At 47.3% G+C, this 16,437-nt stretch overlaps 1 protein-coding gene across 3 annotated transcripts in view; it reads right to left on the reverse strand.

Annotated features, from left to right (window-relative positions):
* The window catches only part of BDH1 (3-hydroxybutyrate dehydrogenase 1), a 21,571-nt gene continuing 5,134 nt past the window's right edge, over positions 1 to 16,437 (reverse strand). For 2 of the 3 annotated variants that reach the window (XM_050308357.1, XM_050308358.1), the window contains exons 4-7: positions 15,520 to 15,630; positions 12,721 to 12,862; positions 10,937 to 11,089; positions 7,767 to 9,581 (exon numbers count right to left, since the gene is read on the reverse strand). In XM_050308357.1, coding sequence (XP_050164314.1) covers positions 9,112 to 9,581; positions 10,937 to 11,089; positions 12,721 to 12,862; positions 15,520 to 15,630 — 876 coding nt within the window. In that variant the 3' untranslated portion in view covers positions 7,767 to 9,111. Of the gene's footprint in view, positions 1,268 to 7,766; positions 9,582 to 10,936; positions 11,090 to 12,720; positions 12,863 to 15,519; positions 15,631 to 16,437 lie in introns of those variants that run through there. The other variant, XM_050308360.1, reaches the window with a different exon arrangement.

Below are 16,437 nucleotides of genomic sequence, written 5' to 3' on the forward strand. Positions count from 1 at the left end.
TATAGTAATAAAAATTTATTGAAGATTTATGAAAAATGCAAATAAGCAAAACAGCATGCTGGACGGCCGGGGAGACTCCTGCTCCACTCACGGCGCGCAAGCGCAGTAAGCAAAAACAGTAACTTATTCCCTCATCAGTTCCCCTCCCATTGTTACTTGTTCTCCTTCTATTGGATCTGAGTTTGCAGGTGTGGTTCTGGTTGGTTTCTTTGCAAGTCTGTTTTAGTTGCCAGGTGCTTTCCTGTCCATAGTTTCAATCAGTATCTAGTCCTTGAGGCCCAGTGTGCAGCTCATTGCCCAGGCATCTCCAGATGTCCATCTTGGATACTCTGTATCATTCTCGCTCCTGACTCTTTGATTCTTGTCCTTCCCTCCGTTACTTTATGCTTGCTATGAGACAATAAGCTTTTTATAAAAGATACAAAAACATTTACTTAACAAGGCATAATAGTTTGTCTTTCTAGCTTAAGAAATGCAAGCTACATGCTTATCAGCTTACAATGCTGATAGATTAATGAACCATTCTACAACTTACAGTCTCCTAACTGTAACAGAACAGTGATTATAACATATATATATAAGAATATAACATGCACTACAATTTAATGACTAAATTTCTATTATTACTAATTTGATGAGTAAATTTAACTATTACTACTTATTACAGCTAATAACAGCATTCCCAAAGCAAAATCCCCTGCCTGCCCACTACTCTCCACTGCAGTGCTACAGGAGCTCCTGCGAGCTCTCCAAACGCACAAGGAATCAAAGGCACCAGCTTGGCTCAAAGTGCTGCTGAGAGTGGAGCCTAAAGAGTGTTTCAGCCAAGCCCTAAAAAAAGCTCATCTGCTTTCATCCTCACTGTGGTCTAACAGGGCCCTGGGTAATTCCTTGTGGATTCCCTTTGTCTCTGCTGTATCAAACCTGATGAATCCTGTCAAAAAGTACATTTCAAAGATCTCTGCAATCCTGGCAGTCCCATCTCCACTGACTGGTAGTTGGATGGCTGGGGAAGAGGCAGCATAGGAGCAGTGCTTTCCAGGAGCAGGAGCTCAGCCTGGTGGGCAGCCCCTGGAGATGCCAGGCTGTATCACATGTCCTGCCTCCTCAGAGAGCTGGCAATCAGCTGGGCTGGGAATTTGGGCACATTTTTTTCATTTCTGGGATGGAGTTAGCATGCCTGGATTTTTTTTTTTTTTTCTAAAGAACTACAAAAAAGGGGAAACAGCAGTCAGAAGATGCAGTCCTGCAGAGCCCCAGCATTTCCCTGGAATGAGAAAGAAGAATGCCTGATGTTATTCTCAGACACTAGGACATCTGCCTGCTTCTGCCTCCCTGGTGTGACCCCCAGTACATGTCAGGCCACACTACTGAGCCCAGCCCAAGGCCACCTATGGCCCTCTTTGCTCACAGGAAACAGCACTAGCAGCAAATCTGTCATCCCATGGAGGGACAAACAGAGCAGGAAAACAAACACCCAGTGCTGCTGGGCACCCAGGGCCAGGTCAGCTCCTGGACATAGACCTCGGGGCAGTGGGAGAAGCTCTGGCACAGGCCGTTGGAGAGAATGGAGCTGGTGACCCTCATTGCCATGTGGGATGCGTGGCATTCAGATGGATTGCACGTCCTGGGAGAGCATCACACCCCAGACACTAGCACAAGCCCTTCTGCTCAGCACAGCTCCAGAGTGGCAACATCTAGAGGAAATCCCCAGAAAAATCATTTTGCTGCTGCTTTATTCTCCACTTTGAGGAATTTCTGAAGGATTTTGGCACAGGTTTCAGTTATGGTACAGACCAGAGCACGGCTGCAGTGGGTCAGAAAGTCACAAACGCATTTATGCACAGCATCCTGCCACAACTGGGTAGCCAGGAGCGAAGACATGTGGCCACAGCAGCCAGGGCCACAAAGAACCTTTCAGGGTGGCCCTGGGGCTCAGCCCCATGGTGTGGTACCAGCCTGTGCATGGCAGCAGCACCAGTGCAGGGCTTGGCTCTGTCTGTGCTTTGTGCCAGCACTGAATCGCTCTGGTAGATGTGTTGCCCCTTATTCTCATCTGCCAGGGCTGAAAGGGGCTTTTTCAGGGTCTGGGGATGATTGCTCACCTCCAGCCAGCACTCAGGACACCCAGCTGGGCAACAGCACCAATAGCAGGCGGCTGGAAGGACTCTGGGGGGTTCAGTTCAGGGCAGGCATTTTGGGAACAGCCTGTCCTCCCACCCACCAGCCCCTAGACCTCCTGTGGCAGCCAGAGCAGGACTCACACCCATCCTACAGCAGGCTGCCCTGTAGCCTCCTCAAACTGCCACAGTGTCCCTCATTGGCACCCCTACCACATCTCTCCACAGCATCCCCGTGCTGTGCTGGCCCACTACACACCCTCCTATCCCTCCTGTCAGCACCACGGTCTCAGTCAGCTGAGTCTGAGAGGGAAAACCTGCTTTTAGGAACAGCAGGGGAAAACAAAAGCCTACCAATCTCTTGAGAGCCTGGGAGCCACTTGCTGAATCCACACCCCCAAAAATAGAAACTCACCCCACTAAGCCCCTCACTCATTAGTACTGGAGCATGGTGGGAAGTGCATTGATCTGGCTGAGAATTAGCCCAAGGTATCTCCCAGGATCTGAGAAACAAGGGAAGGGTTCAGAAGCTCTTGAGGGATGATGAGGAGAAAGGGTTACACCCCTGGGGATGCTGCCCAGGTAGCATCAGTCCAAGCAGAGCTGGGTTGGGTTGTGCTGGGGTTTGGCTCCCTCTCTGCTGTGCTTTCCAGGTGAGCTGGTGGTGGTGTTGGTGGGAATTGCTGCTCCACAGCACATGAGCTTCTTGTTGAGGGATACAGTGCTAGAGAAAACTCTTGAGCAACAACCCAGAGAGGCAGAGCTGTCCCACAGCATCAGCAAAAGAGCACAAATCCCCCTCTCCATGGGGTGGAAGGTGATTCCCTCACCTGCAAAGGTCTCTGCCAAGCATAGCTAATTCCCCTGGAGCAGGGTGGCATCCAGAGGAGCTTCAGGGAAAGTGCTGGAGAACCAGAGGAAAGCAGCTCCCTCCGCTCCTGCTGATCCAGCCCCCTCTGCCGTGTGCAGGCACCCAGCCAGGGGCACATCCCTGGCCACAGGGGACAGCGAGCACCTCTTGGCAGGGACAAGCTCAGCAAGGTCAGGAAGCAGAGGCAGGACAAGGAGGGAGGTGGTGACCTCCTGGTACCACTGGGACCATTCCCAAGTGCAAGCAGTGTCACGGCTGCCAGGAGCAACCCTACTGGAGCAGATCATCCCTTGCCTCTGAGTGCCCTTCTTGCCCTGGGTAGGATCATGGACTCAGTCCCCTGGAGAGAGGGGGACAGGCAGGGGGTGTAGGAGTGAATCTAGCTCAGAGGCTGAAGATCAGCATCCTCATGCCCACCCCGGGGATGCATAACTGTGGTGGGACTGAGATGGAATCCTGGGCCATGGGCAAGGTGGGAAACCCCACCTGGGGCTGGCCAGGTCCTGATGACCTATCAGGGAGTAAGTTCTTTCTCTGTTTTTAAACTCATTGCAGATTCAGAGGTGACACATCAAGAATAACTCAAAGCTTCTGCTGAACCAATCTGTAGCTTTTCTGTTCTCTCCTTCAGACCAGTTATAGACGCAGTCTCATGACAAGAAGTCTCAGTTTCACTGTGTGGTGGATTGGATCGTGCTAAAGTTTCTCACAATACATCCAAGATCCCTTGATAGGAGAAGCAGTGAATACTCACCCTGTATTCATGGAAACAACAGAAACCTGCTGTTTTCCATGCTAGTAATGCCTGGCCCTGGCTGGGTGGCTGGGATGCACCGGCAGCATTCAGACTCCTAAGGCCTGAAAAACTGGCTGGAAGTCTCTGTCGAAACGTGTTATCTCACAAGATTTATGGTCCATCCTGCTCCAGGCAAAGTCATAAATACCACCACAGTGATCACTCCGGATATTACTGCATTTTTATGCATCTTCTCTGACATTCACAGCAGAGGGAGAAATGGGGTGGGAACATTTACACTTTCACCCCCAGCTCCGGCAAGGAGCTTTCCGGGGGTTTGGTGTGGGTATTCAGGGAGGCGGAGAATAGGCTCCCCCTATACGCAATTCCCAGTGTGGAATTCTGGCTGGAAAATAAAGTAACATTGTGCTCAAGGATGAATACCTGCACAAGACCAGGAGGGGGATTTTAAACTCATAGGACTAGACACTTGGGAAAGGCAAGACCTCTCCTCAGCCTTTCCCAGCCCCATATGCGTTACCCCAGGGACCAGCACATCGAAGCTTGTCAGAAATTCAAAGCGAGGATGGGATGAAGCCCCTGCCAAGGACTGCACCCGTCTAGGGTGGCTGCAGTGAGGCTGTGGTTCCGAGGGCACACTCCTCAGCACTAAAGATCCAAACTGGTTTGTGGGTGGAATAATCTGCTTGTTGCAAGGCTGTGGAACCAGGGCACCCCCACTTTGGGAGAGCTCTGTCTCCCCAGGATTCATGTGGGAGGTGAGGACAGGTCTCCCAAGCTTTTCTGCTGAAGATGTCTCACATCACACAAATAATTGCACAACCTTGAGCTAGGGAAGGGAGGGGGAAGGATGACTGGAGGAGGCTGCAGCCAGGTCCAGTCCCTCTTCCTTATGGTGGTAGGGCCCCAGGAAGACAGGACTCATATCTGATAGGGACAAATGCTTACAAAAAGGCATCTTCAAATAACCCAAACCAAAACACTATCTTAGCAAAAATTATTTTAAGATAGCAACATACATTTAGCCAGACACCTCGGCCCTATGCTTCCCACAGACCACAGGGAGCTGCCTGCTGGCTATGGAAGCAGAGCAGCGTGCTTTGCAATTTTCCAGGCAATCCTGAAGTCCCCCTCAACCCTTTGGAAGGCAGAACATGATAGGCAACTACCTCCACCTGTCCCTCACTGGTTGCAGAGGAGCTGCAGGATGACATTGTGTGCCCCTCTCTGCCTGGTGGGGGGTGGAAGTCCCCAGGAACACAGGCCAAGCTGGCATCCTGTGTTTGCCATCATCACCCTCAGGGCTGGCAGGGGCGATGCTGAGCCTGCTCCAGGCAGTCAGTCCCTCTGGCTGACAGAGTGGCACGTGTGCTGCCCCCTCTGACTGCCGAAACTGGGGCATATTCACAGCATCCCTTCCACCCATCACCCAGTGAGGGTTGCGATGCTCAGGTGAAAGGTGGTGATGAGCAGAGGTGGCACTACCAGCACTGCCTGCCATCCCCGTGACAGATGCACAAGCTGATCCTGGCCTTGGCATCTCCTGCTTCTTGCGCTCATTCACTGTTTGCTGCTCTAGCGGTACTAGGCCAGCACTTCATCTCGCACAGGGAAGCACCAGTTTAACTCTGCAGCACTCCGAGGCTGCACAGTAAGTCCTATATGGCTGCTGGGAAAGAGGGAAGAGAAACCAGTGCAGTGCTCCTGAGTGGTATCTCCCTGGGGAAGCACCATCAGATCTGTGAGTTACGCTTATATTCCCTTCTTGTTTTCTGGGAAAATACTTTCTTTTCAGAGATATAGTTCTCCAAGTGCCAGCAGCTGCACATACACTTTGCAGCAAGGCCCCTTGGCTTCAGTCCAACCTCAGAACAGACAGGGATTTGACTTGTAGCTTGGCAACTGAGACACTCATATGTTTAACTGCGGATCTATTTAATTGTTATATTTAATTCAACTGGAGAAGAAACCCTGTGCTCAGCTGTTTAATACTGCCTGAACAAGAGTGGTCCTTTTCTCTTTTCTGTTTCCAGAGAAGTCCCAGTAACAAACGACCAGCCCAGGGCCCTAAGTCCCAGCCAAATTCACAGGGCTGACACCCAGGAGGGAGCCTGGGCCAGACCTCTGCCATGATGTGGGAGCTGAGGCATGACCCTGGGACTAGCTGTCCCAAAGCTGAATTCCTGGTTGTGAAATAAGCTTCTGTTTAACAGGGAATCCCTGCACTTCATCCCAATAATGTGGCAGTAAAGGGTTACAAAATGTTGGTCTCAAACAGCACTCTCCACCCTCATCACTAGGAGCAAAAAGTTCTGAAGTGGGTTTCCACATTAGGGCTCATAACAAGATGTAACAGCTGTAGTTAAAATTACTCCATTTCTGCTGCCTCCCACCACCCAAGGGAAAGTTATTTTTTAACTCCAGGTTGCCCAAGGGGTGCTCTACAGTAAGATCTGTTGCATCGTTGCCAAGGGTCTTTGCCTGGCAAGAAATTTGGGAAGAGAGAGCCCTTCCTTCAACCAGCTGGGATCAGTCTAGAGCCCAAGGGTAGGCACCCCGCAAACTGACCCCTCCAGGCTCTGCAGCTCCTCCTGAAGGAGCAGAAGCTCCCACTGAGGCAGCTCTGGAAGTGTAGAGGACTAGGTGCTTGGCCAAGTCCTCTTTTGCTATGCTTTTGTTCTTCTCAGTTTTCAAATAAACTTAGGCTGAAGCTATTCCAGGAGCCACAGTGGCACCGTGCAGGCAGGACCTCGAGTGCACTGAGTCAAAAGGACAGTCATGCAAAACCAGAGGGGATTAGCTTTTAATGCGCTTCTCAGGGTAAACCCTGAAAGTGTGGGATTGCCAAGATCCCAGCAGAAAAACTAGCCAGCTTGCTGCCCTCCTGACAACAAATCCACTACCAAACTCTCCCAATGTCAGGCAAACTCACACAGAAACATCGGAAGGGCCGTGGAAGCACAGGAGCACCCCAGGCATTGCCTCCCCATCATATGTGACCACATGGTACCGTCCCATCTCCTCTGGCCCTGGCACAGTGGCACAGCTCCAGAGCTCCCTGGGGACACCTCATGCGAGAGTTCAGGAGCCTGTAGAAGAAATGCTGTGTGCATGTGAGTGTAGTTATTGCAGCCCAGCTTTGTCTTTGGGAATGAATGTGGTACTGTTCAACATCTGCTACATTTGCTCTCAGGGGTCTCTGAGCTAAACTGAGATAACCTGGCTGTGCACTTGGTTTTTTCCATGTCTACCTTCATTGATGTCTCTATTAAAACCCAGCAGTAAAACTGGGAGATAGAATACCAGGTGGAATTACAGGATTTTGTTTTTATGTTACTTAGCATTTTGGAGTTGAATTTTTAGACTACTAGAACTTTTCTTAAAGGCTTTTCTCTCTCTGCTGCATCATGTGCAGCAGACATTGTTATTCAGGTGTTTTGCTCTGCCTTGCAAGTAGTCCTTGTGCCTGCTGGGTCTCTTGTGGTTCATACTCTTATGTTTTGCCCCAGAGAAAAAAACATGTGTTGGAAAAAAAGGCAATACACCCTGCACTACAAGATGCAGCAACCACTACTAAGACTCTGGAGAAAATCAGAAAGGTCTGGAAATTGGCAAGTCTCTCCCAAGGTTTTATTTGGAATCTGTCAGTGACCTGTTGTGTGTCTGACCTGCTGAATCACCACCACAACCTTCCCCTCTTCAGAGCTCAGTTTCCCTTCCTGATCCCTTAGGAATAATCCATAATAATACTTTGTAATCTGCAGGAGTCTGCTACAAATGCAGGTTTAAGAGCTGTGAATACGCAGAGTCCAGAGGTTGAGCATATCTGTCACGAGAGGGAGGATACATCTGGTACTCCTGCAGAAGTCTTGCACCATCCAGCACACAGACATGCAAGACCCAAGACTGCAAAATGAACCTCTGAATGCTGTATAGGTGGAACAGGCATGAACCTCACCACTACAGAACATGAGCTTTCACCTTAAATATTTTTAAAAAAAGAGAGGAAGGCTCTGAATTTTGTTACCATTCATGTATACATTTATTAAGCCAAAGGAGTTTGATCATATCACTGTATGTTACTAGAGTACATGAGATCTTTTCAACTTCACTAACAATGGTTATTTAAGTTACTTTTTATTTTTGCCTTTCAAGCTTAAAAAAAATTTACTCTTTCTGCATTCTCCATGGAAGGCTCTTTTATGTTTTTTTTTCCTTTCCTTTTCTTAAAGTACAAAACAAATATTTCTTAGACATGTAAACAACCATCATGGAAATGAAACTGCTTCTAAAGTTAACTTTACTGTTATGGACGTTCTGATAGATTTATGTCATATTGGATGTATTTCAGCTCAGTGACTCCCTCAATGGAAGTAATTACTGTTATCATCACCTGCACTGCACAGAGGCCCCGGTCAGAGTTAAGGCCCTTCTGTGCAAGGTGCTGTACAAACACTTCGGTGTAACTCTGAGGTCACTGATGTGACTATAACCCTCCCTGCTTCTCCACTGTGATCCTCACAAATTGCAGGAGCTTGAGTGAAACTTCTCCAGGCTAACTCTGGAGCTGATGTTCAGCTACTGTTGAAGAGAAATGTTACTGCGGGCCACTCCTGACACCTGCAGTTCTGTGCGTAAAGCCACTCACACTCATGGGAATGCTCATAGGAGTAAGAAACTCCTGCGGGGGAGGTCTGCAGGACTGAGTCCCTGGATCATTGACCTCCTTTGCAAGAAAGCATGCAAGAAAAACAGACGTGTTCCTTTTCTCTAATGTTTCATCAATATAGTTCTAAGAGAGAAAGGGACGGGGTCAGTTGCTCAGTTTCAGCACCTTGAGTATTTTGAGTTCTGATCCTCAAATTAAAGAAGTCTCTGATATGCCTTGGGCTACTGTGACCAGGTCTGAAAAAGTCAGTTGGACGTTCTTTGTCATAAGGAAGCAGTGGTTTGCCATTACTGTATGGAGGGACTCTGTTTTGTGGTATGAAGGCTGCACCCTTGGCAGGAATTGTGAAGATTGTGTTTGGCCATCAGCAGAAATTATTCTGAAAACATTTCAGAGCAATTGCAGTTTAAATAATGATTACAACTTCATATTTGAGGTGAAAAAAGAAAGGATTAAATGAAATAAATAGCAAAGAATCATTGCCTCTGCATAAACATAACGTATTCCTGCTATGAGGCATTTCCTGCAAATTACTGCCCTTTAGGTTATGTCTGATATTTAAATGAACCCTTTAGAGCTAAAATACAGTACTCTGAAATGAGGTTAGAAAAATTTAAAAAGGACTAATGGGAAATGTGTACAAAGCTCTCTTTAAAACTGATTTCCCACCTGGGTAGCTTGTGAGTGTGAGGCCTCAGTAGACATAGAGCCGATCTGCGATGGCAGCAGGCATGTGTGTCATGATCTGCATGCGCAGCCACCAGTAGTAATCCATGGGGTGGTAGCGGGTGTAGGGGGTGGTGGAGGTGAGGGCATGGGCGACGCTCTCGATGACGGGCGAGGTGTCCCTGGAGCCGCTGTTGCAGTAGTTCTCCATCTTGCTGACCTGCTCATCAAAGTACTTCCTGCCATAGTCCTTGCGCACGATCTCCGGGAGCTCGTCCCACATTTTGTCGGCAATGGCTTTGATCCGCTCGGGGCTGTACAGGTTGGTGCCAGCGATGAAGTTGCCGGGCTCCACGATGCTGACCATCACTCCCTGGGGCTGCATCTCGTACCTCAGGCAATCGGAGAAGGCTTCCACGCCAAACTTGGTGATGCAGTATGGGGAGCGGGCAGGGCTGCCCATCCGACCCATCATGCTGCTGATGTTCACCACACGCCCTAGGCAGAGGCCAGGCAGAGCACAGCTGCGCTGTGGCACCTGACCCAGGGCAGATACCTGGCACACACCACCCAACAGATTCCTGAATGTGCATCCCCCTCCTGCCCACTGCAGGGCTGCCTGGCAGACCTGTTCATGGCTTTACCTGAGCAGAGCTGTCCTATGCAACAGCCTTCAGGCAGGAGAACAAGCCCAGTGCTCGTGCTCCTTGGCTCATTATACCTGAGGGAACACATGGTGACATACAAAGCTGTGGGGAACACAGAAGAGACTGGAGAGAGCCAGCACAGTGGGAAACAGGATTGCTCAGCATCAATTTGGACTGAGCCCAGACAAGAGGAAGCAGAAGCAAGGAAGGAAAGCCTCTGGCACCAAAACGGAGCTTGTTTATTTGCAAACCAAAGGCACAAAATCCAGGAGCCCAATGGTGGCTCTTAGGAATGGATTGCTCCAGCACCATGAACAGGCAGAGCAGTTTAAGTTCACTGTACCCTTTTTTGTGTGACAGCTGGATTATGGCTCCAGGTACAGAGTTGGGGCTTTATCCTTTCTAGAAGCCATCCATTTTGGCTGAGAAAAATGCTGGTAGGAGGCTGTGGATGCTATAGTCTAGGTAGAAGTTGCAGTTCTCCGCACTTTCTATCAGTGCTAATTGCTAAGTTGTGTTAGAAAGACAAACCTCACCCGCAGAAATGGAAACCCTTCCACGGTGGAAGAAATACTACCCAGGCCACATCCAGCCCAGGTCTGCAGCACAGGACAGCATTGTTAATGCCTGTAGATGCCTCGAGAGTGAAAAATATTCTCATTTATTTGGGTAGTTTGCCCTAGGAAAGGTTTTGTTTCTTTATAATGAGACCCATGCAAGCTCCGGGTCTGTGTGCCTTTGCTGTACAAATCCCACCTCTCCTACATTACAGACTCCCAGAGCCCACAACTTCCCTGCAAGAAGCTTTTTACACTGCTGCTGCCCACCTTGTCAGCACTGGCACAGCTGTTTTTTATATAGCAGGGAGGATTTCTCCTGGCATTTATTACATTTATCACATTATGCTGAGCTGCAGCTTCTGAACGGGTGAAAGAAAGTATGATGGATTAGATCTTGTGTGGGATGCTGCAGGAGAAGGCAGCACAGATGGGAAAGAGAAATAATTGGTTTTCAGGCCTGCTGCCTGGCTGTGTAACTCAGAGAGGTCAGGCAGTCCCTGCTGGGGCCACGTTGTGTCTGTAAAGGTAGGGAGGTGGCCACTGGTGCAGAGAGCAGTGCAATAGACCTTTTGGCCTTTAACACCACAAGATGTGGCTGGATCAGGGACCTGCTACAGGGAGAGCCAATCAGGAGGGGATCACTCACCCTTTGACCTCCGGATGAGCGGGAGGAAAGCCTTGGTGGTTCTCACAGTGCCCCACAGGTTCACTTCAGCTACCTCCATGTAGGTGTCCATGCTGGTGAACTCAACTTCCCCGAATGTGGAGATCCCAGCATTGTTAACCAGCCCCCACAGCCCTACAAGACAAAATCAAGCACCCCCATGAGACTAATGAGAGCAGGTTGGTAAAAGCCTTGCTAATAGATTATTGAACCACATAACAGAGTTTTTCATTATGTCTTGTACTGATGGAAACCACATAGAAGACAGTCCAGAGCACACTTCATTCTTCTGAGCATATATAACCACAGTTGGGATCTGACTGTACCATCCAACACTGCAGCCACAAAGTACTGTGAACAAGGTTTCCTGGGAAGTTCTGAGCCAGCAATCAGAGAACCTCAACCTTGTCTGAGCTGTTTCCTTGCCACTCTATATTTATCCATTGTGAATTTTTAAAAGAAACAATATAATAGTCTCTAAATGCAAATAATAAGAATGGGAATGACCTTGTAAGAAACAAAAGAGTAATTCTTTCAAAGTAAAATCCATTCTGTCACCGTAAGAACTACAATGTCTGCTGTGCTGGGAAGGAGAATGTAGGCATGGATGGGCATGCATGCAACAGCCTATGCTGTTTATTCTGCTACAACCAAGATGGTAACAACTAAAGCTACCTACTTAAAAAGAAAGACTGAAAAGGAATTTTGAATAAAATCAACTCACCTTATATAATATTCTAATTGTACAAGAAACATACTGAGAAAGGTCTAAGAAAGGCTTCTGTCTGCTGTCCTCAGAAGTAGCTCAGAAAAGGCAACTTCCTCCTGGCCTGGGCTTGAGAACACAGGGCTTGAAAACTTAACTTATATAGAAGATGCAGACATAAAAATTAAATATAAAGAAGGGCAAAAGAAATAGGTTTATGCAAAATCCAGAAGTAAACATTATTGCTTGTTCTGCTTTTAAACAACCTTGTGTTGAATGTGATGTTCTTTAGGGAAAAAATGTACTTGAACAAAGGAAAGGTTTCAGAAATGTATGAGCAATGGGGATTTTTACAGTACTGGAGCAGAATTTGTTGTCGTCACCTCAGCAGAATGGCAGGCTATGAAAGTCAGTTACAGCTACCCCCTAAACTCAAAATGTTTGTATCTGCAAAGACATTAATGATTAGCTCAGTTGGCTAAAGAATGGTGCTAATAAAGTCAAGGCTGTGGGTTCAATCCCTGTATGGGTCATTCACTTAAGAGCTGGACTTGATGATCCCTGTGGGACCATTCCAACTCAGAATATTCTGTGAACTCTGTCACGATACTCAGCCAGCTTTATGGGAAACTCTTTGGAAAACTTCTTCATTTCCTTTGCCATTTGAAAGAATGGGGGAGACATTTCTATTGTTAATCCCCAATCCTTGGGCACTGGGCAGGTTTTACAACACAAAGGGAGTCACAATAAACTTTAGTTCACAGGAACAAAGCACTAATCCCAGAGCCTTGAACACCACTCTGGTTTTTGCTAATATCCCCACGGGAGCTAGTGGAGAACAAAGCAGTATCCTTTGTAGATGCTGTCTGAAGTGGGAAGCTGCTTTCGGATATAGCACAATATTCAAACAGGCCATTTGCTCTGCACGGCTGCTCATTAAAGATTTGTGCTCTTTAATCATGTGATCAGCTTTTGAAATATACTCTGACAGTGCTCTTGGAGCCCAGCCAAGAGAGTTCCTGCCACCTCTGTGACCTCAGAGCCCATGCCATGCACTCGCCTTTCTCTGGGTCCTCCAGGCTGCTGTTCACATGCTCCACTGCTCGGTCCACTTCTTTGCTGTCACAGACATTGAGCTGGACCGTTCTCATCCGATCACTCTTCATGTTGTCCAGTTCCTTGGAGCCACCCTCTCCTTTGTCCTAGAGGGAAAGAAAGTGTTAGTTTGAATGTGGCCAAAGAGCCTGCACAGAATATCAAATGCATAGCAACCATCAAATCAAGCCAAAGAGTGAGCAGGGCAGTCACAGAATAATCAGGACAGTCCTGCAGCCCTAAGAGGAAGGGGAACAGACAGGGCTGGTCCTGCAGAACACCATTCCTCAAGCACCTTCATCTGACCATGAGCCTTACACCAAGTCACCTGGTACAAACTGCTTCAACCACCAAGCAGCCAGAGCAGCTGGGTGCTCAGAGAGGGACTCCTGGGACTGGGACCCTGGCCAAGAGTTGTGGGTCTCAGTTAATGCCCAGAGTCCAAGACCTTTCCCTTGGCTCTTCAGAAAGGGCAGATGGGAGGTATCAAGCCAGGGACCTGGTGACTGTGTTGCGGTCTCCTGGCACAGGATGCAGCCAGTCCCACAACCCCTGGGCCCACACACAGCAGTTAAAGGACCTTTTCATGCTACAACAGCAGCCCCAGGGCATACTGTCCCCAGGGCAAGAGGGCCCAGCTATTGCTTACTGAAAAAGCACATCACTGCTTTGTCTTCCTCCTTCTATGGTTGCTCTCTGGTGCTCATGGGCTTTAGCAGTTTGTATCTCTATCAGTGTGTCCTGCAGTCTGTAACACCCTGTGGCCCTGAGCACTCCTTTGAGCCCTGCAGCAGCTGGCCTGCTTGCTGCCCTGCTCAGAGAACCTCTGCTTTCTCACTGCCCTGCAAGACATGACGGCTCCCAAGCCGCACTATGCTTCTGATGTGCAGATGTGCTGCCAAAAACAAACAAACCCATGAAAATAACACTGAAGTTTCACAGTCATTTCCTCGATGTCAGGGCTAGGTCAAATTCACCCAAGCAAAAGATGATGCTTCTTACTTCTACCTCCACTTCCATCTAGCATCTAAAAACACACCAAGCTTTTTCTGCTGATAAAATCAGCACCAGCAATAATCACTCTCCGATCAGAATTCTGCTTACGGTTTTGCTAGTAAAATCTGTAGCACAGTGAGAAATCAGCTCAGTCACTTGGAGTTGTTTTCATTCTATAGAAAGTATATGGCCTGAAGATACACAGGAGGCCAAGCAGTCAGCTAAGGAGCTTCGGTATTTCCCAGTGTTCTTCTGATGACAACTGCTGTTACTAGTCTTGCCATGGCCACAGAGATTTTGAAACATGGGATGTGAGTCCAGCTAAAGAAGCAATATTTAACTACAGAGTGACACTGCAAGGCTTTTTGCTGATTTCTTTGTGAGGAAGTAAATATTGGTCAAAGCTTAAAAGACTTATGGCATGCTGCTGCATGTCAGCTTATGGTAAAATTGTGAGATGCCAGGATTTTACACTAACATGCACTCAGTAGAACGAGTACTGAAGACAGCAAAATGGAAGGGAGCTTTCAGTGACAGAAAACTGGGTCTTTCTAGCAGCTCAGACAGAGGAAGTGAAACTCAGAAGTAACTGCAACTCTGAAACTTTTGGCTCCTGTCAGTGTAGAGGCAGGCTATTACTCTGAACGGTATTTTTTAAGTATGCAGTGTTCTTATATTATCTAATGCTGATCTTCAGTTACAAAAGCTGAGTAGAAATATCTTATCAAAAAAGTACTCATCTACCCTTTCCCTTGACCCCTTTTGAAAGGCAGCAGTTCGTAAATAAGTGTTTTGTTCTGCTGTAACGCCTGTAGAGGGAGCCCAGCTAACAAAGAAATCCTTGGCCCAATGCTGAGACACTACAAGGCACAGAGTTATGGAGACAAACACTTCTGTTTTGAAAAAATGCAGCAAAAATAAATTACTGATTTAAGCAAAACTTAGTAGAAATAATTCTGATAATATCAAAGAATACCTGGCAAATTCTCTTTAATATCATTATTCAAGATACATTTATGGTGATGAGTGATCTATAAGATTAGATCAAAATAACTGACCCAACCCAGGATATCCTGAGGAGTAAGTTTGTTTCTGTTGGGAAATGGCCACGCAGCTAAAAAAAAGTACAGTGCTTCGTAAGGAGAGAGAGGCTAAAGCTCTCTCCTGTTCTCCATGACCAGGCATCTCTGATTGTCGCACAGAGCACTCCTGCAGAGCATATCAAGGCTGCATCACTGAGTTGTTTGAAGCCTGATTCTGCTCTCATTTGCACTAGTGGGACTGACCTATACAATGATTTCAGGAGACCCTCAATACCCACAAAGGCATGGCTCATGAATATAGAAAAATACTCTCATATCACATGCCATAAAATCACTGGTGTCTTGGTGAATGGTACAATTATTCAAAATAAACCCTGCATAAATATGTATGGTCTGAGAGCAGGGCCAATGGTCCTGACTCAACCTGACCTCCAAATTTGCTTGTGGATAAGCCTAAAAAGTTAGATTTGGGGTTCCAGTGCATTTGACATGGAATAGACCACAATGTTGTGATTTAAATAAGAACATCCTTAAGTACTGTTCAGTCCTGGTTCTGGTCTAGACCAGGTTTTGCTCTCTGAAATTCAAGCAGCCGTGTCTTTTGGTTTACCACCCACCCTCTCTCTCCTAGGCAGAAACCTGTGCAGAGAGGAAAGGGAAAATTGGGTTTGCTATATGTTGGTGCACATGCCATGGGTGAAGAACACAGTTTTTGTTTTCCCTACCTTTTGCAGGCAGCCAGCGTAAATAATGAAGCCTTTGCCATGGAGGTGCTTGGCCAAGGCAAATCCAAATCCTGAGTCACAGCCGGTTATAAGCACAGCTCTGCTGCCAATCTGCAAATCAAAACAGAACAAAACACACTGGAATTATTTGAAATCAGTGATTTGCAGTTCACAGAACAAATCATGTCCTTGGCCAGGAGCAGCCTGTTCCAGGGATGTTCTCCATGCTCTTTGCCAACTACTGCCACCCAGTGCCTCCTGAAGACAAGAAGTGAAGGTTTCATACTGAGTTCACTCCATTGAGGCAGGATCACTGTCCTCCCAACATGAAGAGGAGTTTGGCACTTCTGGTAACAGGCTCCCAAGGCAAACAGAACAAGCAAACCGCCATTCTCTGGTAGTTCACATCCATCTTGAACTCTGAAAGTATACCAAAGAGATCCCAAGACATGTTTTCCCTTCCTCAGGAACTGTTTCTGTATGTTTAAAGCATCTCAAGTAGCCCAAAGGGCATGGAGTAATGAATTTGACTGAAGAAACAATACAAATTAATCTTACTGCTCACTTGTCTTTCTCTCTGTAGCACACGAACCCTCTAGTGCTGGGTTTTAAAAGCTAAGCAGAATCAAGTGGGATTAATATTTAAAAGTAAGACCTGTTAGTCATCAGTCTTTTTGCTTGGTTAGGTTTTGTTGGCCTTCTTATTTTTCCAACTTACAATTTAAATAGAAGTATACCTCATTCCTTCTCCAAACTCCTTCTTCTGACCCAAAGAGAGGCAGCAATTAAGTGACATGCTAAAAATTGCATGGTGTATCAGACAGTGCAACAGCAACATTTGCACATCCAACAAAGTGCTGCTGTGGGTGGGATTAGGTGATAATTACCTGATATTCATTCCAACTCATCTCTTTTAAC

This window comes from Myiozetetes cayanensis, unplaced genomic scaffold (genome assembly GCF_022539395.1).
Source record: "Myiozetetes cayanensis isolate MyiCay16 unplaced genomic scaffold, myiCay2020 scf13, whole genome shotgun sequence".
In the NCBI taxonomy this organism is placed as follows: domain Eukaryota; kingdom Metazoa; phylum Chordata; class Aves; order Passeriformes; family Tyrannidae; genus Myiozetetes; species Myiozetetes cayanensis.